The sequence below is a fragment of the Panthera tigris genome, chromosome B4, assembly GCF_018350195.1.
Source record: "Panthera tigris isolate Pti1 chromosome B4, P.tigris_Pti1_mat1.1, whole genome shotgun sequence".
In the NCBI taxonomy this organism is placed as follows: domain Eukaryota; kingdom Metazoa; phylum Chordata; class Mammalia; order Carnivora; family Felidae; genus Panthera; species Panthera tigris.
Window position 1 is genome coordinate 24,007,589 of NC_056666.1, and position 27,642 is coordinate 24,035,230.

The 27,642-nt window shown below is 44.8% G+C and overlaps 2 protein-coding genes and 1 pseudogene across 8 annotated transcripts in view; all 3 read left to right on the forward strand.

The window, feature by feature from the left end:
• Positions 1-12,994, forward strand: part of MYO3A (myosin IIIA) — a 242,757-nt gene extending 229,763 nt beyond the window's left edge. For 5 of the 7 annotated variants that reach the window (XM_007081307.3, XM_042991254.1, XM_042991256.1 and 2 more), the window contains 3 exons: positions 7,890-7,930; positions 9,286-9,429; positions 12,435-12,994. In XM_007081307.3, the coding sequence (XP_007081369.2) occupies positions 7,890-7,930; positions 9,286-9,429; positions 12,435-12,552 (303 nt within the window). In that variant the 3' untranslated portion in view covers positions 12,553-12,994. Of the gene's footprint in view, positions 1-7,050; positions 7,086-7,889; positions 7,931-9,285; positions 9,430-12,434 lie in introns of those variants that run through there. The other 2 variants (XM_042991253.1, XM_042991255.1) reach the window with 2 other exon arrangements.
• Positions 3,085-3,873, forward strand: LOC102961588 (annotated as a pseudogene).
• Positions 12,995-17,332: 4,338 nt separating the features above from the next.
• The window catches only part of GAD2 (glutamate decarboxylase 2), an 84,354-nt gene continuing 74,044 nt past the window's right edge, over positions 17,333-27,642 (forward strand). Inside the window, exons 1-6 of the mRNA XM_007081308.3 lie at positions 17,333-17,408; positions 18,115-18,174; positions 18,351-18,500; positions 19,479-19,712; positions 24,361-24,451; positions 25,005-25,117. Coding sequence (XP_007081370.1) covers positions 17,333-17,408; positions 18,115-18,174; positions 18,351-18,500; positions 19,479-19,712; positions 24,361-24,451; positions 25,005-25,117 — 724 coding nt within the window. The remainder of the gene's footprint in view (positions 17,409-18,114; positions 18,175-18,350; positions 18,501-19,478; positions 19,713-24,360; positions 24,452-25,004; positions 25,118-27,642) is intronic.

Consider the following 27,642-nt stretch of genomic DNA (forward strand, 5'->3'; position numbering starts at 1 on the left):
AATACCAACCCAGAAAGAGAAGTGCATCAGAACAGGAGCTCTGCAGAGAGGGACTTTGGGTCAAAAGGCAAGTTTTAGGGAAAGAAGAAGAAAGGAAAAGAGGAAGAAGGAAACATTTACTTGAGCACCTTTTAAATTCTAGCACTAGAGAGAGGGGTGTTCATATACACTGTGACATCTAATCCTATGAATAGCCCTTAAGGTGGTGTCCCCATCTCACTGGCGGGACTACCCAGGTAGGCACTCCATAGCTATTGGGGTCTTTAGCTACACCGAGGTCTTCTGACTGTACAGCTCCTGCTCACTCCCTGTAACATGAGGCCTCACTGGTCCCACCCCTGCCAGTCTGCCCTTCCTCTCCTGTTCCTGCTCTCTGCAAATGCCACCATCATCCATTGGTGACCCAGACCAAGAACATGGGAGTCATCCTGGATCTTTCACTCTCTCTCATTCCTGACATCCAATCTGTTGCTCTAAAGGTTGGCTTCTACCGACCAAGGCTCACTCCTATTCATGCCCTGCCTCTGACCTCACAGGCAGCACTCTACGTTAGACCATCATTATCCCCCACCTAGAATATTTCAGGCTTCCAAGCTCAGCTTCTTCAGCCCCTATCAGAATGTTTCTCTAAACCGTCTTGTGACTGCGCTCCTCCCTTGATGATCCCTCTAATAGCTTGGCAGTTCCTTCAGTGCAAAGTCCAGATGCTGTGGAGGACCTCCTCCTTGGACCCAGGACTACTCTTCAGCCCCCTCTCCAGGCTCCCCATGTCCACTAGCCACAGTTAACTGCTAAAACCCTGCCAGCGAGTGCCTTTCTCTCATGCCCCTCAGTCCTTTGCACCTGCTGGTCCTTCCTTCTGCAATACTTATTCACTCTTCCACTCCCACTGCCGCAGAGAGAGAGCACTGGTTCTCCGTGCCCCCACTGCACCCAGAGAATGTTTCCCACCAATTGGAATTAAGTTTCCCAGCTCCTGGGCAGAAGATGGAGCTCCCACTTGCTTTCTAAGTCAAACAGTCTCCTACTCTTCTCTTCTCTCTGGTGGTTTCTCCCCATTGTCTTTGGAAGGCTCCTCTCCACCTTGGTGTTGCCTAGAGTTCAATCTTGGGCTCTCTTCCCCTCTCTTTACCTTTGGACAATCTCATGACCTCAGTTACTACTGATTCCTGAGTCTATCTCTGGCTATATCTCTCTCTCTAGCTCCACACTCAAATGTCAAACTGGCTAATGTTTGTTTTACATACTCTACATGGGTGCACATAGGCATCTGTCCTTCTGCACGTGCACGTGTGCACGCACACACACAGACACACACAGCTTTATTGAGATATGTCACATGCCATACAATTCACTTATCTAAAATAGACCACTAAATGGTTGTCATTATATTCAGGGTTGTACAACCATTGCCACAATCAATTTTAGAACATCGTCATCACCCCAAAAAGAAACCCCATGCCCATTAGCAGTCATTCCCCACCCACACCCTCCAGCCACAAGTAACCACTAATCTACCTTATGTCTCTGTTAGATTTGCCTATTCTGAACGTTTCATATAAATATAAATGTGCCACACATGGTCTCTGTGAATGAATGACTGACTTTTTATAAACTAGTAATCGGAATATTATCCTGACTCCTCCCCTTTCTCGTCTAGCATATCCAAGAATCTACTCTCATATCTCTTGAATTTCTGTTCTTCTCCACATCCTCAGCCCACAGCCTCCTCAGGCCAGCATTTCTAGTTGATATTTCTGCATCCCTCCTCTTACTGTTCTCTTGTTTTGCTCCCCTTCTCATTCATGCATCTTTCACATGGTAGCTAGAGTTGTGTTCTTGAAATTAACGTCTGATCATGCCACTCCTCTGATGGAAAACCTTGTAATCACTTCCTAGTGTCCTGTGATAGAGGGGCTGGGCAATATCAGGGCCTTGCTTACCTTTCCTTTACCTTCCTGTACCTCCTGATACTCATTCACCCCTCCTTACTCTCCACTACAGCCATTCCCTCCTGTTAGCCTGTACCTGTTCTTCATGTTGTCCATAGGCATTTGTCCCTGAACATGCTCTGTCCTCCGACTAAAACCCACTTCTTTTTCTATTCTCACTTTCTGGAGACAAAACGTCCCCAGTCCACATGTCTTTTTCTTCAGGAAGCCTTCCTAATACTCCCAAATCCCAAAGGAGCTTTTCCTGTGTCCTTCCTAAGTGGCCCATACTTCCCTGTCACCATGCTGTATCCCACCAAAGAGTGACTGATGTGGTTTCCATGAGGTCAAGGAGTTTGCCCTTACATTTAGCCTGCCACATAGTATGCATGCAATAAGTATTCGTGGCACAAATGAATGCAATGAAATTTGAGTAAGATACAATTAGAAGTAAATTAAGGAAGTGAAAATTCCAGATAGCTGCATTGGGCTGTTACTTGATAAAAATCTTGATTACAGATTTTTTTCTACACTGCCCTCCCCCAGAAGGAAGTAGATAGCCTGACATTTGTTTATGTAGTTAAGTAGAGAGAAGAGCAGAGAACAAGATTAGAAATTACTAGACATTCCCTATTAACCCTGAATATAAGTGGTAAATGATGCTCAGTGACCTTTATTAACTACATCTCAAATGACAATTGACCATGAGGGCTTCAACGACAGACGCCATCCTCGATATGAGAATTTATAAGAGCTCGAGATAAGGTGAAATGTCCATTGCTAACAACCACCCTTTCAGTGAGAATCATGCAACAGATTCTGAGCCTCACAAATGAGTCCCTGCCCTCAAGAAGTTTACTTCACTTTTGTACTATTCTTTTTTTAAATGAATATAAAGGGTTTGATAGATCTCAAATTACTAGTGACTGGAATTCTGTTTATAGCCACGAGTCTTGAAATCTGTGGCTTCAGTGAAAAATAAAACACGGAAAACCAGGAGATTAGTATAAATGACAGCACACCATGCGTTCCTATTTATCTGGCCCTTATCCAAATTTGGGTCATTACACATAGTGGGATCTGTAGCTGTGATAGGGCCCATGCCCTTGAACCATCAAAACACTGTCTATAATTTTAGCTGGGCTATAGTTGCATGGAAACGGGCACCAGTGGGCAGAGTGGGCTATGGCCAGGCAAGAACACAGAAAGGGTAGCGGCGGGCAAGGGGAACATGGATGGGGTGGTGCCCACTCCTCCTGCTGCCGCAGCCTCCTGCCAGTACAGGAGCACTGAATGCAACCAAGAGGTCAAGGAGTAGTGCCGAGACCATAACCACGGAGTGCTGAAGATAGGCATCTGCGAATCCTACCAGACACCTGTAGACAAATACATTGAGTATGATCCTGTTATCATCTTGACTAATGCCATTTTATGCAAAGCCCAGACCTACAGATGAATTCTTTTCAGGACTAAAATAAACATGCCTGGGAAACTCTGCATGTTTTGTTTGCTTTGTGAAGTGTACCTGAGGTGGTGGCCGCTTCAGGATTCAGACCAGAACACTGATCCTGACGACTTCATCGTGGAGCGGGATTTCCATAGAATGTTTGCAATTGTTTCACTAGAACAAATTGCCTTTTTTATTGGCATTTTTACTTTCCTGTGGGTACAGCGACCAACTGATGACAGTGAAAAAACAAATAAACCCAACTTCATTTTCGTGTTGCTGCTGAAAGCACGATTATCATCTAGCAATGGAAAACTCTTGCTGATTGCAGCCGTCATTTGGGAACATGACCACACACTCCTGTGCCTCAGACTCATTAGAATATTTGTCCTAATATTAAATTTTCAGGCAGTTAGACTGACCCTGAATATCAAATGAAAGCTCCCCTTGGCCAACCTGAGCGGCTTACTGGTGGAAAGCACCATGGATGTGTAGGAAGTGATTGTGCCATCTATAAATCTCCAGACTTGCTGAAGACTTGTACTCTTTATTATCTGTCGCATGATCCACTGCATCCAAAATAGAGAAGACCTAAAATCCAAACCAGGCTCCTCATTTCTGTTGAACAAAATGAAGCAAAGATTTGGGTACACTTCCTGAAAAAGAAAGCAATGGTTATGGCATTGAAACCCCCTAAAACTGCTACACCTCACCCAACCCGCCCCCCCGCAACCATGTAAGAAACAGCCAAACCACATACAGATACACAAGGACACAGGGAATGTTGCTGTAGGGAATGAGGTATGCAACAAGTGAAGATTTATATTTATACACAACTTCAGGTAAGCATTTGAATTGAAGAAGGAACATGAATTCATAATGTGCACATGAAAAGATCTATGTTTCCAAAAAAACCCACTTTCTGTAATTTCAAATGGCATTCATGAAACTCTTTCTAAAATTATTTCTATTTCAGAAATCTAGAAATTTAGAAATAGAAATAAATTTCTATTATACTACACATGTTAAACCTTTTCTTGATGACCCAAGGCCAATGTACGGAGCAAAAACGTTTGGATTTATTTAGATTTATGAGGTAGCACCCCATCTCTCTGCATTCTCCTGGCCCTGCTTCATTTTCTGCCTTAAATCAACACCAGCACTCTTCTGACAGTTGATGCTCTTAATCTCTTATATCTAGCAGATGTTGCTATCCTTGTGTCCAAAATCAGGATGAGCTGAGCCTAAGAAGCGTGCCCGGAGGACCTGGGCGAAGCACACACGCCCTGTTGTTTCCGCCCACGGTGCCTGCTCCAGCGCGCAGAGCTGTGCAGCCATCACAAAAAGTGACTCGGGGCCAACAGTTCCCTCACAAAATGAGTAACTAAACACAGTCCCATCAAAGGTCCTTCTGGTTTTACTCTTTTCTCCGGGACCTTTCCGAAACTGATAGGTAGGTAGTAGGGGTAGGTAATTGGGCCGCTCCAGTGTGAGGTTTTTTTCCTTCTATGTTTTGGCTACTTTCTTCGTCCTTGTGAGTCCCCCTAAGTAAATAAAGTGTTAGTGTTTTTCCAAAGGGAATGCAAGATTGTATCCACCAGAAAGTAGCAGATATGAATTTTATTTTACTCTATTTCTTCCTTTTTTTTATTTTTTATTTTTTAATTTTATTTAAGTCCAAGTTAGTTAACATACAGTGTAATAATGATTTCAGGAGTAGAATTCAGTGATTCATCACTTACATACAATACCCAGTGCTCATCCCAGCAAGTTCCCTCCTTAATGCCCATCACTCATTTAGCCCAGCCCCTACCCACCTCCCCTCCACCAACCCTCAATTTGTTCTCTATATTTAAAAGTCTCTTATGATTTGCTTCCTTCCCTCTTTTTATCTTATTTTCCTTCATTTCCCCTTTGTCCCTCTGTTTTCTCAAATTCCACATATGAGTGAAATCATATGATATTTATTTTTCTCTGACTTGTTTCGCTTAGCATAATACACTCTAGTTCCATCCATGTTGCAAATGGCAAGATTTCATTCTTTTTGATCACCGAGTGATATACCGATGTGAATTTTAAAGTTCTGTCATAAATGTATTTCTCTGCGTCAGGTGGGGGGGGAGGGGCTGTCGTGTAGCTAACTGAGAAACAGGTTCTTCAGAGTCCAGTGGGCAAAGACCTCTGACTTCCAAAGTCCTCCTCAAGAAATACCCTCCCCAGAATATCTTCTCCTTGTACCATCTTTATCTCCTTCTCTCTCTCTCTCTCTCTCTCTCTCTCTCTCTCTCTTCTTCAGTTCTATAAGAAACTGACAGGATATTTAACTTCTCTATTTTCATTTCAAATTTCAAGTCAGTGATTTATAATTTCAAAGCTACAATTGAGGGGTGCCTGGGTGGTTCAGTCGTTAAGCATCTGACTCTTGGTTTCAGCTCATGGTTTCATGGGCTCGAGCCCTACATCAGGTTCTACACTGACAGTATGGAGCCTGCTTGGGATTCTCTCTCTCTCCCTGTCTCTCGGCCCCTCCCCTGCTTGCGCTGTCTCTGTCTCTCTCGAAATAAGTAAATACAAATAAATTTTAAAAAAACTATAATTGAAAACATTGTTTGTCTTAGCAATAAACGCCACTAATATGAAGTCCCAGGTGGTAAAATTAGTATTCAGTCCTCTCCCTTGAGGGTACAGTTTCGTGCCTCCCTTTTGGCACCAGCTGCCAGGACACTAAGACAAATGTAAGGCCCCATCCTAACACACTCTTGACCTCTTTGTTCCTCATTTACAACTTCTACTTTATCACCTTGGTTGTGTAATTGCTTCCATGATAAACCACCTTAAATAATTTTGGGGAAAATATATTAATGAATTATATTTCATTGGAATATTCTAGCACAGGCAAGAGTGAAATAAAGCAGAAGACCGGACTGTATTTCCTCTTCTAAGAATTCCTGTAACTGGGAACCAAATTATATACACCATTTCCCAGAGGGAAATGCTGGTCCAGAATAAAAAATGGTCCTTACCAGCTTGCGAATTCAAGGGCAGAACATTATTTGATTTGTGGTGGTATAAAGGGAACCTCTGTCACTCAACATATTGCCAATCATTTAAGCATAACTTTGGATTATAGAAAATTGTTACTGAGAACAAGAGACATTTTTTTTCAGATAACAGATCAAGGAGGAAGGACCTCTGTCATATTAAAACAACAACAACCACAACAAATACTACCTGGGTTCCAGGGATCATTGACTAGACTGCTGGGGTCCATTGTATCTATGGTGGTAATGTAATTATTTGTATGCACCTCCCAGCCCAAGGCATTGGATCAGGAATGTAATAGGAAATGGGAAGGAGGGCATGAATGTAATTGATGTCCTGCCCCTTAACATGGTTACTTCTTGAATGGTCCACTCCCAGACTTGATGCATTTAAGCATTCCTTCTACCTCATCCACCCACTGAAATACCAACCAATAAGAATAAGTGAAACATGAACTGTTTGATTTATCCAACATTTTAGTGTATTACAAATGCTAAATCATGAGAAAAAATGAATGTGCCTAAAAAATACTGGAGAAAACCCTCAATATTTACAAACAATTATCAGCTGCCATTTTTATTATCTTGCCATTTTTATTATGGTGCCAGCCAACTTGATATCTGCATTAAGGTTTCCACACTTACAGTATCTTCAGCTTGTTCAAGGTGAGTGTCCTGTTTGTTCTCTCAGCCTAGAAGACATATATGCTCTTGCAACATGTAATAGGTGAGCTCAAATATCTTGAGGCAGCTGACAGTGAAACGCATTACTAGTGTTACAATATAAAAGATGATATTGCTTTGTATGTAAGGTACCATTTTGTTAGTGTTCAGATTGAAGTATTGATTAAAAGGTATCTAATTAAATCTAGACCTACATATTCTAATTTCTGCCTTGATACATAAATTCTCAACCGTGAAAACATTTTGCAAATGAACATACGTATCCTCTAGTCTGTTACTTTCATACCCTAAATGGGCTCTTAGTAAGTTACACTTCCATTCTTTTGTGGACTATTGCACCTGCCTTCACTGTCCACCCACCTGCTTTGCCAGCAGACAAAGATGACGTATAAGCAAGATGTCAAAGCCACCTAATCAGCTTGCCTAAATCACAGCGCATTTGTGATGGAGAGATGGGTTTTCCAGGAATTCTGACATAATTTTTCCCATTTATAGGTAGATGGACCTTAGGTAATCTTGTGTATACTGGTCACTGTGTGCTAAGCTCTTTTCGGCATGGAACGCAAAGATTATTTGCAATCTGGTAAAAACATAATCACAAATACATAATTAATAAAATTTGAGTGAATTATATTTCATTAGATTTTTAAAACATTGTGTCCATTTGCTTATTTCCAAATTGGCTTTATAAGAACAAATGTATTTATATATTAATATAGTAATTATATCGGTTACATTACATTAATCATAATATACTGATTTTTAACTTTTTTCTATTCCTTTTAGAAGTCAATCCAAGAAGAAAAACGAAGACCAAGGAAAGATAGGTAATTATTACTTCTAGATTTCAGTGCCATCTTATCAAACCAAAATATAAATCCATGTGTTCAAATTATGACTGAAAATCATCTATTTTTTTAAAAATCACCTATTCATATGTGTAGATTTGGAAAGTAGCATGCTCTCATACATTTATATGATGAATATGTGGTTTATATATAATTTAGAAGATCTCACCTATTGGAAATATGTTGAGCTAGCACAGTATGAGGCATACATTAAGAACTCAAATAGTTTGTGAATGAATTGTACTGTCCCAATTCAGAATTTGCTTTTCTTGGTCCATTTCTTGGTTTTGATCAGGAAATTGGAACACACCCATGTCCGTGAACTTTCTTTCCCCAAACCCCTTTTCTTTCTGTTCTTCAACACATGCTAAGTCTCATTCCTTGTAATGTTTATGGATTTGTCAGGAAACAAGGTTTGTGTCACCTGCAGGTGTGACAACTTAGATTCACACTAGTCCCCATTTCCTATAACATTTCAGCCCACCAATACTTTCCTAATTTAACATTATAACACTATTTCAATTAACTGACTTCCAGAGTGTGCTAATAACAACTGAGGCTTCTTCTACTAAGATGAGTGGACACTGAACTCCTGACTTATGTATCGGTGGCATTCTGAAAGCTCATTTGTAAATTGGTATCTGTGACTTGAAAAACACTTTTCCCCAGAAACACTGTAACACTTGGTAGTTTTCTAGACCTATATCTGTTTACCTCATATGAAGTCCCATCAGACCACAGGTACTGAGCATCACAGAACTAATGTGAGTAAATCCAGGAATTAAAATGGTCACGGACACACCTCTGTGTGTATGTCATGTGTAGGAATTAAAATTTAGCCCAGAAATTAACCCACTAAAGGCCAATGGTAAGGAAAGGACAGAAGGTTACCTGTGAAGGAAGTAAGGTAAGGTCATGAAACATTGTGTACATCCATGTACTTAACTGATGCTTGAGAAAATTGGAAAATGCTATGTGTTGGTACATAAAGGTAAGGTTTTCTCAGAGTGGCCCAAGGGGCAGTTATGAACCCTCTCCTAGACTGGCCAAACTGGAACTTTGTAATCACTCCTGTCTAGTAACTACTAATTTTGTACCAAGTTGAATGAGATTAAACCAGGAAAATGCTCTCTTAAAGGTGAGAGATGAGGGGTTTTTTTTTCTTTTTTAATTTATGGTATATACTGTCTTTGTGCATTTCAAGACTTCTCTTGTTTCTATTGACATGAATTGTTACTCCTAAATTATACTAAATAAAAGAAGAGAACAATATCCTATAAGTTTGAGTAGAAAAGTAGACTGAAGCTATGATGTGTTTATGTGTTCATTTACAGTCAGGGGAAATTATTAGATTTGGAAGATTTCTATTATAAGGAATTTTTGCCTAGTCGTTCTGGACCAAAGGAACATAACCCTAGCTTAAGAGAACGAAGACAAGAGAGAGAACACCAGCATCGATGTTTTAATGCTGATGAAAGGTAATACGCTACCTACTAAGGTATAGCATGTTCCCTGTTTTACTCACAGTTCCATTTATAAAGCACTGCCATTCTGTCTTTGGACTATAACAAAATATTCTCACTGAATGTTGCCTCTTAAGATTGATATGTTTAAAAAAAGATTGATATGTTATCTTAAAGTAAACTCGTAAGGATTATGGTCAGGTATTCAGACAACCCGGTTTTATACCTGTTTTCTTGGTGTCACTGTTAGTAGCACTCCCTTTTACTTTATTTTATTTTATTAATTTTTGAGAGAGAGGGAGAGAGAGAACATAAGCAGGGGAGGGGCAGAGGGAGAGGGAGAGAGAGAATCTTAAGCAGGTGCCACACCCAACATGGAGCCCAACGTGGGGCTCAGTCTCATCATGACCTGAAGCAAAATCAAGAGTCAGACGCTCAACCGGCTGAGCCACCCAGGTGCCCCAATGGCAGCCCCCTTTTAAAAGTACCTCACTTTGGGAGCCCCTGGGTGGCTCAGTCAGTTGAGCAGCTGGCTATTGATTTCAGCTTAGGTCAATGATCTCACGGTTCATGGGATCAAGCCCCATAATAGGCTCTGTGCTAACAACAGGGAGTCTGCTTGGGATTCTCTCTCTCCCTCTCTCTCTCTGCCTCTCCTCGTTCTCTCTTACTCTCTCTCTCTCTCTCTCTCAAAATAAATAAACATTTAAAAAAGTAAATAAAAAATAAAAGTGCCTCACTTCGGATGATAAATTACATGGCCATACTAATTACAAGCAACAAGCAACAAGTCAAAATCTGTGTTTAAGTTCTAACCAATGGAATTTTAAACACTTACTGGTTTCTCAGTTATGCTGTATATGTTCTCAGAATCCGCAATGTCAGACCAAAAAGTATCCGGAAGAAAGATTCACATAGAAGTATATATTTTGGATTTGATTTCTCAGTTTGCCATTAACTTTGCTTGACATTAAGTATCTCAAACCATTTTTGCTCACTTACTACTTTGCAAATGTTTTCCCCCGAAAAAATTCTTTGTGAAGTTTTGAAAGTGAAGGCACATAGTAAAATGCAAACATTGTATGTGAGAGAGAAACCAGAATAAGGACAGGCAACGAAAAGCTGTTTTGCCAAAATCCTGAACAAACGTCCTGTCAGCCCAGGGCACTCAGACCCCTCACCATCTCTTTTGCAGTGCGACCTGGTGCTTTAGAGTCAGAGAGTCTTACATTTGGATCCTGATTCTGCCACTTGGTAGACGAGTGACCTTGCTCACATTACCAGACCTCTCTAAGCTTGTTTCCACATCTGGGAAAGGATTACTAAAAATTGCCTCACCACGTTGTCCTAGAGGTTAAGTGAAACTATGTATGTGAAGCACTCAACAGGGGAGAGGCTCCGGAGATGGTGGCCTTTTTCATCTTTATTTGCTTTTCCAGAATCTTCTTGATTTCTGACCCTTGTCTCCAAACAAAATGTCTTTCTTCCATCTTGAGATCAAGAACTGTAACATATTGCCAGAACTTAGAGATGCTCTAGTCTAATCACGGGGTCCTACATAGGAGACTACGGAGTGCCCAGCAAGATTAAATGACTTGCCCCAGGTTCCACACTGAGTCAGTGAATTAAAACCCAAGGTTTGTCACTGACTTACCTGCTTCCCATTTTAACAACCCAGCCTGTCTCCTCTCTAGTATATTCTCCCCCTTCCCCCAACCACAGACACACATCTGCTGGAAAAATATCATATCCCTGAGTTTCTGCTGGTGTTCCAGCGGTGCCTGTGGATGTGAAGTTAGAATTCACCAGAATGAGGATGCCACAAGCCAGTGTTGGCTGAATGCTTCCTCCAGCTGGCCATTGTGCCGGGCACTGACTTCATCCTTATGGCAACCTTGTGAGGCAGTCACTCTCATTGCCCCGTTATATAGATGACAAGGCTAAGTCTCAAAAGTTTAATGACTGCAAAGTCACCTAGATAAAAAGTGAGGGGGCCAGAATTTGAACACAGGCCTTTTTGAGTTGAAAGTCCATGCTTTTCACCACTACCCTGTATTGCCTCCCCGTGCAAAGCCCTGTGCCAGGTGCTCGAGGAAGAGGTGGACACAGTGTGCATGTGATGTAATCTCTATCACCAAAGAGCTTGACTCTAAAGAGAAAGTAAAGATCTAACAAAGATAAACAAGGTAACCTTGTGTATACACACACACACACATGCACGTACGTACACACATACACACACACCATCAGTTTTTCCTCATTAGCCTGCCTTGTCTACATAGCACCTGCCACCACCTGGCATATTAAGGTTGTCTATAGCCCTCTCCCACACTAGATTAAACTCCATGGAAATGGGGGCTTTTGTTCACCTTTAGCCTACACTAATGGCTAATACTTAGTAGGTGCCACATAAGTAAATGAATGCACCTATGTGGCTGCATAGGGAGCACCCTTCTTCTCCAGGCAAGTTGTAGAGTCTAGAGGTAAAGTGGGTGGGGTTTCCCAACTCTACCTTCGGGAAAGGTGGCCCAGCAGCCTCACTGAGAGAGCTGACAGGACCCACAGCTAACTGGTTGATCAGATTTGGAAGGAGTGTTGGAGAGAAACATTTGAGTGGTTTTAAGATGAGAAATGATGGTTGTCTATTTAGGCACTTTGAATCTTCCTGTTTGAATAAAATGGGTTAAAAATTAAGGTACTAAAATATTTATTTATTGGTTGTGAGTTACTTCAAACCAAAGGAAGCTCGCCTGTCTCAACTGCACCTTCTGACACCTTACTTAGCTGTCATCCAAATACAGTCACCCTCCCCCCCCAACCCCCCGCCTGCTTGGGGAAAATTGAAAATCTGCTGAGAAAATTATGCAGCTGCGTTTGGCCTTTCTCCTGATGTTTTGAATGTGCCCTTCTTAAATGCCTGTGGTTGGGGGGAGTGGGAGGAATAGAACCGCCTAACGGGATGGGCGGGGCTGCGCTGCGCTCTGGCGCCGCTGACTTTCGGGCCCTGGGTCTCACTGCAGGTTCTGGGCGGAGGAGAACCAGGGGCTGGAGGAAAATGGGCCCGCAACCAATCCCTACGACTACAGGAGGCTCCTGCGCAAGACCTCCCAGCGGCAGCGCCTCGTGCAGCAGGTGTAGCCCGGCTCGGGGAGGCCACCGCGGTGGGAATGTGCGCGAGACTGCGGGGTTGCAGGAGCCAAAGCCCGGGCGCTGGCACGACCAGGCGCTGATGCCCCGGCCCTGACCATGGCAGGGGCTGCCCGCTGCGCTCGCCTCTCGAGTGTCAGGGCCAGCCTCACCGAAGGAGGAGGAGAAGTGAGAGCCTTGATGCCGCGTCTCGGCACTCCGGCACCCTGCACTCCCACCAGCCCGCCAGCTGGGGCATCCCTATCCCTGGCCCCCAATGTATCTCTTTGTTCACTCATTTGAGACTCCTGTGGACCCGACTGCGCCTGAGCTCTCGCCGATCCCTCCTCTCTCATTTTGGAAGACTTCAAAGATTTCTTTTTCCTTGGAAACCGCTCTCCCAGGCCTGCGGGACACTGGAGGGGCGAGTAAAACAAAGCCCGGTGGGAGAAGAGGCGAGGCGGGGGGGGGGGGGGGGGGGGGGAGCTTTGAAGATGAACTCCTTCTTAAACTCGCGCTTTCCCTTCCCTTGGTTATTGAGGTTATTAAATAAAGGAACTGCCTTGGAAAGTCCGTGGCTTTCGGGGCTGGTACGCCATATTCCCCTTTAGGGCTAGACTCCTGCTGTCCAGCTGTGCGGGTGCAGGTGCCCAGGCAAGGAAGTGACCGTGCCTTCTGTCTCCTCCAGCGAACAATCATCGCCTCCAGACATCCCAAACAAACAAAGTTAAAACCTGAGTCTTGCGGCGCAAACGTGACCTCCAGACAAATCCCCAAACCCCCCCCACACACTGCGCGCGCGCACACACACACACACCTTTGGTCCCACCGCTGAGCTAACTGTTGGGCTTTTTAGGTTCTTCTAGTCTGAAGATTTGGGGCGATCTCGGTGCCAAATTTTGGCGTATGTAAGAGGGAGGGGCAATGGGTAGGCAGAGAGGTTTTTCTCAGTTGATTGCGTCTTATTTTAGAACCTGGGTTGAGCCCTTCTATGGAACTGACACCCTCCGTTGTCAACGGGGTCTGAAGAGAGCGCCGAAGGATGACGAGGTGATTTCACGGACGACTGAACTGGGAGGAGGGTTCCGGCTGGAATAGGGCTTGTTCCTTTTGCTTGGTGTCCCTCGAGTGTGGGGCCCGAAGCCAGAAGACTGGATTGAGTGAGGACGGGTGGACGTTCGTTAGCCGCTTGCTCATCAGAAGTTAAGTACTCTCCAACCCAAAATGTTGACGCCGAAAGGTCCCCCAGAGATGCTCCTACAACCTCTTCATTTTACCGAGGAGACCCCCGAGAGGTGAAACCTCCCACAGTGGCCGGATCGAGCTCAGAGTTCAAGGGCGCTGTAGGCCCTGCACCTTCCCCGGGTTCTCCTTGCGGCCTCCGCTGGGGCTCAGCCCAGCTGACCGACGGCTGGGTTGTGACTTGCTGCAGGCTGGGCCTAGCTCAGGCACCGGTGAAACCAGCGCCGCGGGGCACTGTATACGGCCGAGGGGGAGAGAGGGATTGTGGACCCCGAGGTGAATCGAGTCCCTCCGCTGCAACCTACCCATCCACCTACCACCTACCACCACAAAGCCCTTGGGGGGCAAAGCTGAGCTCCGCGTCGCTACCAGGCCCCTTCTTAAAGCTTTTGAAGTGGCCTGTGTAGACCAGAGCCCTGGCAGTCCGGCCCTTCGGTTCTGGATTGGGAGGCAGCAGGCTCCCTCCCTAAACTCCCCACCCACTTTTTAAGTGAGATTAAAGGAATGGGAAACGCTTAGTGAAAGGTTTCAGTGTTTTTATTTCTCCTTTCCTTTTGTGTTTCTTTGTTTTCTCTTTTTCTTTCTCCCTTTTTTTACATCTCCTTTTCTTTCTTTCTTTTTTTTTTTTTCCTTTTTTTCTTTTTTTTCTTTCTGTCCTTCGACATTTAGGCACTGGGAAGACACAAGGGAAAAATTGTACCAGACATTCTTCACTGGTAGGCCTGCAATTCGATCTCTGGGTAAACCACGGACAAGAAATAGGTCAACCGAGGAAACCTGCCCGGGAGGGTATCCTCTGGAGCCTGGGTTTATCCCCCCACCCCCACCCCAACCCACCCCCTATTTGAGGAAGAGGCTGCGAAAGCTTTTCCCCTGAACGCTGGCTGCCTCCCTTCCCATTCGGTGGCTGCCTCCTTTGTGAACTAATGACTGTAATTATTACCTCCCCGAGCTCTTTTGTTATCTCCAACGCCAAACCCAAGAGTGGGGGGAGTGGGCTCCTTTGCGAAATGAAAGTCTTTATGAAGCAAATTGCCGTCTAGGGAGGGACCACGTTAAGGAAAGACAAATCAGATCCCTGAGTGCATTTGAAGTAGGGTGTGTTAAATAAAAAAATGTAAATACCACCATTAGATTCAAAGTACTCCAGAGCTGCGGGATTTAATTGAGTTTAAACAGCAGGATTTTAAGTCTCGTTTAAAAAAAAAAAAAAAAAGTTAAATCCAGGTGTTGTGGTTTCTACCCGCCTTGTATTTTAATCCGTTTCTTCCCTGAAGATTTGTGTTTTGAACGCTTGTTTTAAAGAATCTTTATGTTTTCGACCACTTATCCATAGCAGAATAGTTCTGCAACCCCAGCCTGGTGGGTTGAAGCAAAACATTAGCAGGATTTGGTGTGGATTTAAACAAAGAACTAGTCTCTCCGACTCGCATCTGCGCTGCTGGAGCGAGAGCTGCGGAGCTTCCCTGCCCGTGCGCATACGGCCGAACCAGGAAGGCTTTACACCCTGGCGTTGTTACCTGGGTCCACTGAAGCCAAGGGTGCCGGACGGAGGGGCCAGACTGAGACCTGGGTTCACGCCCACCAAGCACTGGCAGCCCGATTCAGGCTTCTCAACACCTAGGGCTTTGCGCCAAGCCTACCGCAGGACCTGGCCAGCGCCCTTCCCAGACACCGCTCCGAGGCCGCGATGTAGATCCTACTACTCCTCCCGGCTCGAGCACGTGAGAAGACAAAGCTTCATGGAAATAATTTACCAGGCCCCCGCGTGTCCGGGGACACAGGATTTGGGCTTGTATGCGGCCACCTTGGGCTCCACGACGCCCTTAAGTGAGGGTCGAGGGGAGGGAGCCAAGACTGAGGATGAGTCTCTGCTTCCGCAGCAGCTTTAATAACTTGACTCAGGAAGTCAGAGAAATAAGGGCTTATGAACAGAGTGGAAATGAATAACGCTCGCCCAAGGGAATGCACGCGGCAGAAGGCGGGATGCAACCCTTCCCCACCAGGGTCTTCCTCGCACTCTCTCTGAGAGCCCAGGAGCCCGCAAGGTGTACTTGACTCTGACCTCCGCTATCAAGGGGAAGCAACGCAAACTCAACGCGGCCCAAACTCTCAGGACGCCTTCCCTTTGTTTAACAGCTTTTAGAGAAAGGATATTGTAAGAGAGGAGAGATTCTGACTTTCTAGGGAAAGAAGAAAGCCCTTCTCACCAGGCCTCAGAAAGAGTGAATCTCGCCCTCCCCCCACCTCCAATTGCCCGGTATCATTTAGATTTTCGGAGGTGGGATGGACAGATCATTGATTTGAGACCCGCTGACTCGAGGGCCCAGCAGGCGATGCCTTCTTTCCGCCTCGGATTTGGAAAGCTCAGATTGCCTAGTTGGAAACTCTATGCAGGTCTCCCACGCACATATCGATTCTGGTCACACGAAAGCAGCAAAACCTTCCACGCCTCCGCAGGCCAAGGTCACCAAACGACCCGATCCCATCCCCCATCAGCCGTCAATGCTGACGACGCTAGTTGCTCTCCCTCGTTCCCCTCCAAGAAGTTTCCATTCCTTTTATTATTTTTTTCCCCAACCCGAGGTCCTCGGTGATAGGCTCCTGCATGGATTTTAATTGCCTCAATCAGCAGTCTTTCTCCCATCAGTCAGTCAGATCCTGGACGGTGGGCCCGGCGACTGCGCTCTCCGAAGCACAGGAATGACGCGCTCCGGACCGCCGCGCGGCTCAGTAGGAAGGCGTCAGTCTAGCCTAAGGAGCCGAAATGGGCCCTTCAGTACGTAGGCGCCCTTCCCCCACCGTCCCCTCCCCAAGCTCACGAACCGCTCGTGATTCCAGCCCAGCCGCCGAGGCTCTCGAGGTCACAGCGACCTCAGCACCGTCTTGCAGGAAGGCGGCGCGGAAATCGTGCCTCCTTCCCGGCAGCAGGAGCCAGACCACAAACAATACGCCAATCGATGCTTCTATGAGACTCATCGGGCCACCCTCTCCGCCTCGCTGAAGCCAGCGCGCAGTCCCAGCGTTAGCACTCTGGACAGCGCACCCGGGCCCGCGGGGACTGCCCGCCTGCCCCCCGCCTCGCGCTCCCCAGGGGCTCGCCCGCACGCCTCCCACCCACACGCTCTGACTCCAGTGCGTTCGCGCTGTCTGCCTCGCATCCTCCCTCTCCCATTTTTTTCTCTCCGCCGCCCCCTCATCCATCCGGGTTGGACTCCTTCTCCTTCAAATGCAGTCGGGTGCTCGGCGCTTTCCCATACCCTGGCTGCGCGGACCCTTTGGTCTCCTTCCCTATTCAACCTCAGCTTTCAGAGAGTTGCCACGTCTCTAAACCCTAATCTCCCCCCCCCCACACACACACACACACGCACACACACGCACGTTTCCTGTCCCAGTGTGACACCCACCCTCTGCCGCACGGCTGCGCGGGTCCCCGCGCGGTGCCCTCCTCCCGCCACACTCACGCACGCACGCGCGCTCAGGGCCGAGCCGAGGGCAGCTTGCTGACAGTTCGCACTCGGAGGCGACTTGCTCCAGTCTCACGGCGCTGATGGCAACTCCAGGCTCAGGCTTTTGGTCCTTCGGGTCTGAAGATGGCTCCGGGGATCCCGAGAACCCCGGCACAGGTAGGGATACCGGGGCCTGCAGCAGGCGAGCTTTGCGGGTGGACTGGGGTTTGCGGGGCTAGGGAAGACGGGAGCGGTTTTTCCACCTGCAACAGGAAACTTGGGACACTTCACCCTGCTCTCGGTGTAGATCCCTGATGGCCCAAGAGACCAAAACCCCACGGGCCCTTATCCCTTGGAAAGACACCCAAAGAATCACAAGCCCTTTTCAATGAAGTCTGGGAGAGCTCCCCAAACACAGACCCGTCCCCTCGACACCGAATTCCGTGGGCCTGGGGCACTGCCACCATCTTGGTGTCTGGACCCTGTAGAGGGATAGAGTGGCTGTGGGAAAAGGAAAAATAAATGGAAAAGAGAGAATTCTTGGTCTGGAAGGAGAGCCAACGGACAGCTTCGGTATCTAGGAAAACTCGCCGGACCAAGGCAGGAAAGGGGAGTTTGGCCGAACCTATTGGCACCTGGAAGGCAAGTGTAAAAGGGCTGAAGTATGGGCTTCTCTTGGAAACAAATCACCGAACCTAAGGTCGGGCTGGGCCGGGCCACCAGGCCCCCGCACCCATCCTGCACCCGCCCTTTGTGCGGAGCCCCAGGCAGCCCCTTTCCGGACCCCGGGCTTATTGCCGTTGTTCCCACAGAACGAAATTTCACACGTCCGTCTGCTGTTGTCTTTCTGACTCGCTGTCCTCCTGCCTGTCTTTCCTTGCAGCGAGAGCCTGGTGTCAGGTGGCCCAGAAGTTCACGGGCGGCATCGGAAACAAGCTGTGCGGTGAGTGCAAGTGCCGGGGGAGGGAATCGGACAAGGCCAGTCCCGCGGGGGCAATGTCACCTTCTTACCTCCGCATCCCCAACAGCGGAGTGGAGGTTTCCTGGCTGGGAGTGGGCAGGGGCGATGCAGCCGGGCCAGGCGGGCGGCTGACCAACGCGCTCCCTGTCCTTGCCTAGCCCTGCTCTACGGGGATTCAGAGAAGCCGGCAGAGAGTGGAGGGAGCCAGCCCGCGCGGGCCACCTCCCGGAAGGCCACCTGTGCCTGTAACCAGAAGCCTTGCAGCTGCCCCAAAGCGGATGTCAACTATGCGTTTCTACACGCAACAGGTAAAGGCGCCTCGCGGGGCCCCCGAATACCACGGCCCCTGGCTCGGTCCCACCCACCGCAGCCAGAAGGGACTCAGTGCCAGGGGCCTGACCCGAGGCGTGGAGAGGCAGGGAAGGGGCGGACTTCGCAAGAATCTTCAGCTGAAAGCGAGATACGACGGGCCTGAACCCAGACCCGGCCTCTACGTGGCGCTGGGCGCGGGCGTTAGGAGGGGATTCTAGAGCCGCGGCGTTCATGCTCCAGTGCTGCCTTCGGGTCTGCGGCTGGCAGAGCCCCCTCGAGCGCTGGACCTCGAGGTCGGCTTCTTGGTGCGACTGAAACCGATAGGACTTGGTTTCCCGTTCGGAATTGCTGAGACTTTCTAGGTCTTTAGATCGAAAGAGTAATTCGTAGCTGCAGTTTCACAGGGGAACTATTCTATTCAGGTGAGACCTGCGCAAGGTTTTAGTTCCTTGCGTTTACCCACCCAGTCACCTAAACATGCGCGCGCGCGCGCGCGCGCACACACACACACACACACACACACGCAGACTTAGGAAATACCGAGCTAACGTAATAGGCCAGAGACCTTAACATTGCATGCTCCACTTTGTCTGAGTTGCCCAAAGGCATTCCTCAAACATTTCTGATGTGACGTATTTCCATAACCACTTAAGATGATTTATTCAGATACAACATTTAGGACAAACCCCTCTGCAATAGATGAATGGAGGCACACTCCTTTTTAAAAAAAGAAAGCAAATACGCCATGGATTGAAATACAAGGATTAATTTGGGGTGTGGGAGAAATCGCAATTTCTCTTATTCCTTTATCGTTGAAAAATACCTCCCTTTTAAAGAAAATGCTCTGCGTTTCCTGAAGATTTTTTTTTTTTAACACAAAATCTCTCAGGCCAAAGAGAAATTGCCGAATCAAGATCTTGCCTGGACATTTTCACGATAAAATTAAAATGTGACATTTTGATTCCATTCTTTAGACCTGCTGCCAGCCTGTGATGGAGAAAGGCCCACTTTGGCGTTTCTGCAAGATGTAATGGGCATTTTGCTTCAGTATGTGGTGAAAAGTTTCGACAGATCAACCAAAGTGATTGATTTCCATTACCCTAATGAGCTCCTGCAAGAGTATAACTGGGAATTGGCAGACCAACCACAAAATTTGGAGGAAATTTTGATGCATTGCCAAACGACTCTAAAATATGCAATAAAAACAGGTATTGTCCAATCAAAAATAATAAAGCTCTTTTTTCTTTTACAATTTTTATTTTTATATAAACATTTTTCTGTTTGATGGTGTTACTGGTATTTTCAAATTTGCAAAGTTATTTTCATCACTAAAAAAAGTCATTATTAGAACGATATAAAACAAAGAAAGGTACCCTTTACTATTAATGTTAATGCTTCTGAAGTTGATAATGTCAGAAACATTATAAATGTATTAAGTATAAATCATCAGATTTTACATTGCACGTATTGGGCCACGGAGATTAACCACTGATGTAGAAGCAACCATTTGTCAGCAGAGGCCAGTAGAAGTGACTCAAAATGGAGAAAGAAAGGGAATATGGAAATGGAAGCTCAAAAGGCATGATCCAAACAAAAGCCCAAATACTAGAGGAGTGCTAGTAATTTCCATGGCATAGGAATGGTCAGGCATTGGACAAACCATCCCATATAATCACTGAAACAGAGGGATAATATTTTGGCATTGTCTCAAATGTTCAGGACTTCATATTTGAACCCCAGGATTTCTCTATTTTTAAAGAAATGTACACAAAAGAAAACACAATACAAACTAGCATAACAATTCAGCCATGTTATATAAGGATGTGTGCTTTTCAGCCATTCCGTATATAAAAAAAGAAAGTGGGTGAGGGAGGGGAATCAGATATCCTTATTTTAAAATGTATTTTCTATTTATTGCTTTTTCACAGTATTCTTCACACTTTATCCATTTTGTAGTCCCAGGTGTAATGTTTATTTGGGCACGTTCTAAGCTTTCATTTTGTCTACACAAAGTCGCTAGTCATCTCTCCCAATCGTGATTACCCCTTCTCTTCCTGCATTGTCTCTAATCATGCTGATGCATGATGGCACTACACTTCATTAAAGCAATAAAAATAAGTACGAATGACTTTCAGGAGGGGAAGAATACCTTGTGGATCTAAATTGATATGTAACCTTAAAAAGCTCTGCTAGCAAATAAAAATGTCACATGAATATTAATTACCACAGGAACTTGATCTTTTTATGTTGCAAATTTTTTGGTTAATTAATTATTGGTGTTACTCTAATCAACAACAAACATTTTAAGAGTGTTTGCTGGGTGGCTTTAAGCTACTGTTTTTGTTTTTGTTTTTGCATTCGGTATACCAACTGAGAGGGAAAGTATGCAGAGAAGAAGCCTTGGGAAATCGATTTACCGTATTATTAGTATCTACTTTTGTGAGGCTGTAGACTTGGAACCAGATACTAGGGAAAGGAATTTAACCTGGTGATTTCTATCACACTCGGTCTGTGGGATATGAATTTTGAAGGCTTATTAGGTCTCATTCTCAGTTATGTTCACAGAGAATCCACAGAATGTGTATATACTAGGCATTAAAAATGTTCCTCTTCCCAGCTTTTTATGTATCTGCAGGTGCAAATATGAATAGTGCTTTTAATTCATTTTTGTTTGACCTATTCCCTAACCTAATATTTAAATATCTTAATAGTAGGCTGCTCCCTATTATTTTCATTGCTACCAAACCAAAACGTACCTATAAAAGTGTTTTACATCTTCATCCTTAAAAGCTGGTGATGTCTGAAAAGCAATTTAAAGAGTTAAGACCATGGGAATTGCAAATCAGTGAAAGTCATCATTCGGTCAATGTTTCAGTTAGTGTCAGGAGAAGATGGACCAATTCAATATTTAGATTTTGCCATAATGCTTTTGAAACTGTTGGTCAAGTGGAGATCTAATGCATTTAAAGTTCAGAGGAAAATATGATGAAGTTGAATTTCTAAGCATCAATATCAATAATTATTTATAGCAGATGTAGTCTTCTGGTCTTCCCATTTCACTCCCAAATAGAATTTCAAAGAATTAACACTGGTCACCTCCTCTTTTTTTGACTTGCAAATTTACAGGTTTTTATGCTATACCTGGTATTTGACAGCTAGTAATATTTAGGGTCTGTAAAATAGTTACCATCCCTATGACTGTTAGGCATTTTAGTGTACCTCAGGAGATGCTTTTATAAAATATGTTATCACCTGCTTTCTACTGAGAGTCCTTAATCTAATTTCCACCTGGCCTCCAAGCATGGAGAGGCATGAGAGCCAGTGGGGAAATACTTTCAAATGAAGTCTTCATGTGTTTTTAAAATTACCCCTGTGGGAACTGTTGGAACAGAAAACTGAAAACTGCAGAGAATAATAGAATTCTGGAATAATTAAGATTTTCAGGGGTCATTGGACTTGGTGGTGGTGGTGGTGGTGGTTGGGGAGTGCAAGGGTTAATGTTGTCTTGAGTCTTTCTACGGAACCATCAGACAAAGAAATTGAAGCATCAATAAATGAGGCCGTCCTTGGGTGTGCGCTGCAGGTACCAGGAGAGCAGTTTGGACCGACTTTGGGGCCCTCCCCATCTGATTGTGGACGAGAGGGTTTGAGCTGCCTGGGGCTGGTGGCTCCCATAGCCTGCACATCCTTCCCAGCTGGAGCATTCCAGAGGCGCCAGCAGCTCTAATCTCACATTCCCCCCTCACTGCCTCCCTGGCTGCGACTGCGTGTGGCCACCGATTCCGGGCCCGGTGGGGGTGGTGGCAGCCGCGGAAGGCATGCACAGGGACAGCTGGCAGCCTCCCAGGCGGTACTTTTACACCCTTTCTTTCCAAAAGCCCTGCCTGGATTGCCTAGCAGCCTTCAGGGGTCACAGGAAGAGAGCAAATAGAATATTTCTGTAGCATACTTCTGCAGAAATCAAGAGAACACGTTGTTCTAACCTGGCAAACTATCTCCTTCCATATTTTCACATCACTATCAATGAATGAAAATTTTGAGGAGGAGAGATTCAGGTGAAATGGGAGACCAAGGTCAAAAAAATATAGGAGAAAAGAGTCAAGCTTGAAACATCAAACTTGTTTCACAGTTTTCCAAAGGCAGTCATCAGGATGAATTGACCTTTTGATACCCTGGGAACCCACATGCACCTTGAAATTTCTCTCCATTTTATGCGGAGGTTTTCATGCCAAAGTTTCTAGAGAGTTAAACAGTGTGTGATAATGGACACCAGATTCATCCAGAAAATGCATATGAATTGGGAGAGTAGATTAACGGATTGATTTGCTAATCGTTATTATTTTCCTCACTTTAAAGAAATGGCTCAGGGAAAGAGAAAATGAAGGGGCATCGGGAGGGGAGAAGCGGCTGTGACTTCAGCTGTGAGCTTTAATGAAATGGGGAGTCAATGAGGCAGAGACAGGAGAGGGTTGTTCCAGACAGCGCCCGGCAGCAGCAAAGGGGCTTTCTCACTTTCTGCGGATGCATCAACTGACAGGGTCAGCTGCAGAGGGCCTGGTAAGGAGCGAAAAGGTAGAAGGGCACCGTGCCACAGGGAGGCAAAACAATGCTGGAGAATGAGCGAGAGCCACACAAATCCCAGTCTCTTTGAAATGTGCCCTTTCCCAGCCCCTATCTTTTCTCAGTGTCTAATTGTCTAGCCACATGCCCGCGGCTGATAAGGGAGCACTCCAGTACTAGAGATAAGCTCTGTGTTGACTTTTGTCCCTGCTTTCCTCATTGCCTTCCTTTATCTTGTTTTGCCCATACTGGCTGGAGAGACTGTCATCCCCAGGCTTCAGACAGATGTCCAATAAGTGGCGGATGCCTTTTTATCAGATGCTATTTCCATAATTGATAATCTTCCAAAATGTGGGCTGCCAAACAAATCGCAGATTTAGAGATAGGCTTTTATGGGGCAAGACAAGGAATGGAATTCTGACGAGGTATTTACCACCACATTTTAAATAATGGCCTCAGGAGTATTCGGATGTCAACTCCTGTAGAGAGTTTTAGAGAAATCTAGAAGTTAATTAGATAAGCCTTGCTAATGGACTCATCCGTCCATTGAATATATCTTTACGTATCTTGTTGACAACACGGTGATGCTGACTGTATTCAGCTTTATTTTAAATCACAACTATGAAGAAGTTCTGTTGTTTATAATCAAATATTTGGACGGAAAAGAATTGACAAGAATTAGATTTGTCCATGCCATCTTTAGGCAATCATCACCTTTTGAATCCAGGGCAAATCATTCAACAGTGTCCTATTTTCTCATTTTTGCCTTGTCTTTTGTAATCATCAGCCATTTGTCACGGATATTATTATGAATGTTGGCATGCCTGGCGGATGTCATGGTATGACTGATTCCCAGAACAACTTCAACAACAAAAAAAGGATTTTCAGCAGCATGCGTGCAAACAAGAATAGCTTTGGATTGTACTAGCATTTTAGTTTGCAAATACACTGAAGGGATGCTAGGAGGTAAACTAGCATCCACATGGCAAACCACATTTGTTATTTTTTTATAGGATAACGTTCAGAGGAAGATTTTTAGAGTGTGTTTTAAGAAACACCATAACCCAAAATAGTCTGTCTCGTTACATGAAATGCTCCTTTGGGGTGTGTGTGTGTGTGTGTGTGTGTGCGCGCGCGCACGCACATGTGCACGCACACACACATGTTGGGTTTCTGAATACAGATTTCCTATTACTGAAGGATCTTTCAAGGTTCTTTAGCTAGAGAAATCATGTGTTTGAGAGGCATTTATTTTCACTTGGTGCAGTCCTGATTCTGGTACTCTGTTTTCTTCAGGGCATCCCAGGTACTTCAATCAACTTTCCACGGGACTAGATATGGTTGGATTAGCAGCAGACTGGCTGACATCAACAGCAAACACTAATATGTGAGTAGTTAATGTGTTTTGCTTAATCCAAGATAATTATTAGTGAGATTTCATAGTCTTTATTCAGCCTCTCCTGTGAAAATCTTTTTTTATCGATTAGCTCCTAAAATAGGGATATCAACTTCAGAAGTATAAGGGTGTTCAATCTAACTGAAGTCCTGATACATCTTTCATGCAATCAAAGCTATACAACATTTTTCAAACACAAAAGGCACTTTTTTTGGCATTTGGGATTTATAATTATATATAATATGAAAGAGAAATGGGACCAGATGCTGTTTTTTTAAATAGAATTACTCGGCAATGTTTTTTGTTTATTCATTTGATAAGTGACCCTTAGGCATTAAGCCAATAATTGAAGCTCCTAACTTTAGGAATATAGGAAAATGAGCAGTCCTTTAGAAGATGTAATTTTCTGTCTGCTTAATGCTATAATCAAAACTTGGGTGAATGTAGGGCTTGAAAAAGGAAATACAGTAGTTCTATACGTGTTGTGACGATGAATTATTTCTTTGAGTTGCATGCATAAAATGTGACCATTACTACATTTCAGGTTCACCTATGAAATTGCTCCAGTATTTGTGCTCTTGGAATATGTCACGCTGAAAAAAATGAGAGAAATCATTGGCTGGCCTGGGGGCTCCGGAGATGGGATATTTTCTCCTGGTATGTGATATTTCAACCTTTCTTTGTGGTTTTTCTTCTGATATGCAATGCCTCATTATGAACCTAGGAACAATTAAATACCTAGTCTGTGTTTCTGCTTAGGTTAAATGAGTTATGTTGATCAAAAGAATGAGTGTGACTATACATGACCACTGACCATGCTTCCAAGCAACTACCTCATGCTTGAGCAATAGTTATTTGTGTTCAGAAAGAGAATGAACAGGGATGACATTTAGCCAGTACTCCTACTGTAATCCTACACAGAAGATGTATGGATCATGTGGAACAAAGGAATAAAGATTCCTAATAAGGGAATTCGCTCTCTGAAACTTCCCACAATTAGTGAAAGGGTAGCCTCGTTTAATAAAGCATCCTGTTTCAGGATGCATTACGAGGCAGATCTCTGTAACAGAGCCTGTGTACCCTGTCCCTTTCAAGTAACAACCAGAGAAGCTGATTCATACTAATTTCAAGGAGGGTAGAGAGTGGCTTGGGAAACCATTTTTTGTTATTAACTTGTTTTATTTTTATTTTTTTTTTAATTTACATCCAAATTAGTTAGCATATAGTGTGACAATGATTTCAGGAGTAGATTCCTTAGTGCCTCTTACCCATTTAGCCCATCCCCCCTCCCACAACCCCTCCCATAACCCTCAGTTTGTTCTCCATATTTATGAGTCTCTTCTGTTTTGTACCTCCCCCCCCCGTTTTATATTATATTTGTTTCCGGGAAATCATTTTTTTTAATTTTTTTTTTTTTGAGAGACAGAGAGATAAAGCATGAGCAGGGGAGGGGCAGAGAGAGAGGGAGACACAGAATCTGAAGCAGGCTCCAGGCTCTGAGCTGTCAGCACAGAGCCTGACGTAGGGCTTGAACTCATGAACTGCGAGCTCATGACCTGAGCCAAAGTTGGCCACTTAACCAACTGAACCACCCAGGTGCCCCTGGGAAACCATTTCTTAAAGCTGAAACAGAGGGTGATGATTTCTTCAAGAGGTTTCTTCTTCCTTCTTTATCATACCATTCAGTCTTTTCCATCCTACTTTTATCACCAGCCATTGGATTCTAAGCTCCATTATCTACACCTCTTCCAGCCAAGAGAATCAACCTGACACAAAAAGCTTTGCCCTTCATTCCAGATCTGTGTGTGACCTTGGTTTGATGCAGGAAGAAATAGAAGTTAGAAAGGCAATGGGGAGAGAGTCACTGACCCATGGAAAATAAACCTGGTGTGCAGACTGTCACCTAATCAGTGGCAGGAGAGGGTCATCAGAAGGGGTCATACACTCAGTACACTGAGATTGGCCCTGCTGGGGGCGTCAAAGCCACACCTGCCATTATGTCAGGCCCAGCAAAAGCCACATCAAGATGTCCCTGCAGCAAACCTGCCAAGACAAGTGGATGATGAGGGAGAGAGAAAATAAAGAACAGGTTGAAAGAAGAAATTATAAACAAGCAACAGAGGCCTCAAGGATAGGGCTTAAATTAAGCAGCTTTACCCACAAGCTCAGATCTGCTATTATATTTTATGATTTTAAAAATACCTCACAATTTTTCAGGTGCAGAAGGAAAACATGTTAGTTAAATGGAAGGGAAAATTAGCCTTCTTTTTTTTTTCATTGAACACCAGTTGTGATGAATTTTAAGCTAGCCTTTATTTTGTAGAGGACTTAGTTTTCCTTTGGAAAACCATTCCCTATTGAGGGAATTTTGTCATCATTCTCTGGAACTGATGCTCGTAAGATATTTTTCATGAGGAATTAGGTAGTGTTCAGAGATCAACATCGTTTCTACCTCTATTCTTCTTCCTCTTATGAGGTTGGTGTGTGATTGAGAATCCTGGACTCTCTTTTAACGGTCCCTGGGAGTGGGAAGAACAGTTGTTCCTGTTGACCCTGAAAAATTGGCTAAGGGGGCTTGGGCCAGGCCTAATTTAGCTGGTCTTGGAGCCCACCCACTCCAGAAAATATACACCCAGAGAAAGAATCCTCTTCCGAAGCTCTGCTAAGCCAGGTATGGACACCCCCATCACGGGACACCTGATCATTTGGTCAGTCTTTCTACGTGACCAAATGATCAAGTAAAAAGACTTAACCTTGATCATGAGGCTCCTTCCCTGGATGCTAAAGATCCATATGCTCCCATGCCAACATGGAAGCCACAGATGCCATATGCTAAATATAATGTAGACATTGCAGAATGGGAAGGGGACAGAAGTAAAGGCCATTGGCAAACTGTTTCTGCCCTGCTTTCTACAAGCCATTACCGAGAGAGAGGGATTATAGCATCCTCACTTGCTAATGGATGCCTTTCTGGGTAGCATCCAGGCTCATTCCTGGGGTAAAGGGTCTTACAATTTAAAAGGTAGGAACAGGGAAAATCATACATCTTATGGGCCTGAGATCTGAAGGTCTTGTTGCCCAGGACTAAACACAAAGAGTTAGATCTGTGACTTGAATATATAACTCAGCTCAGTTTACCTTACACCTCCATCTATAACAACAGAGGATTTATGCTTCATGGA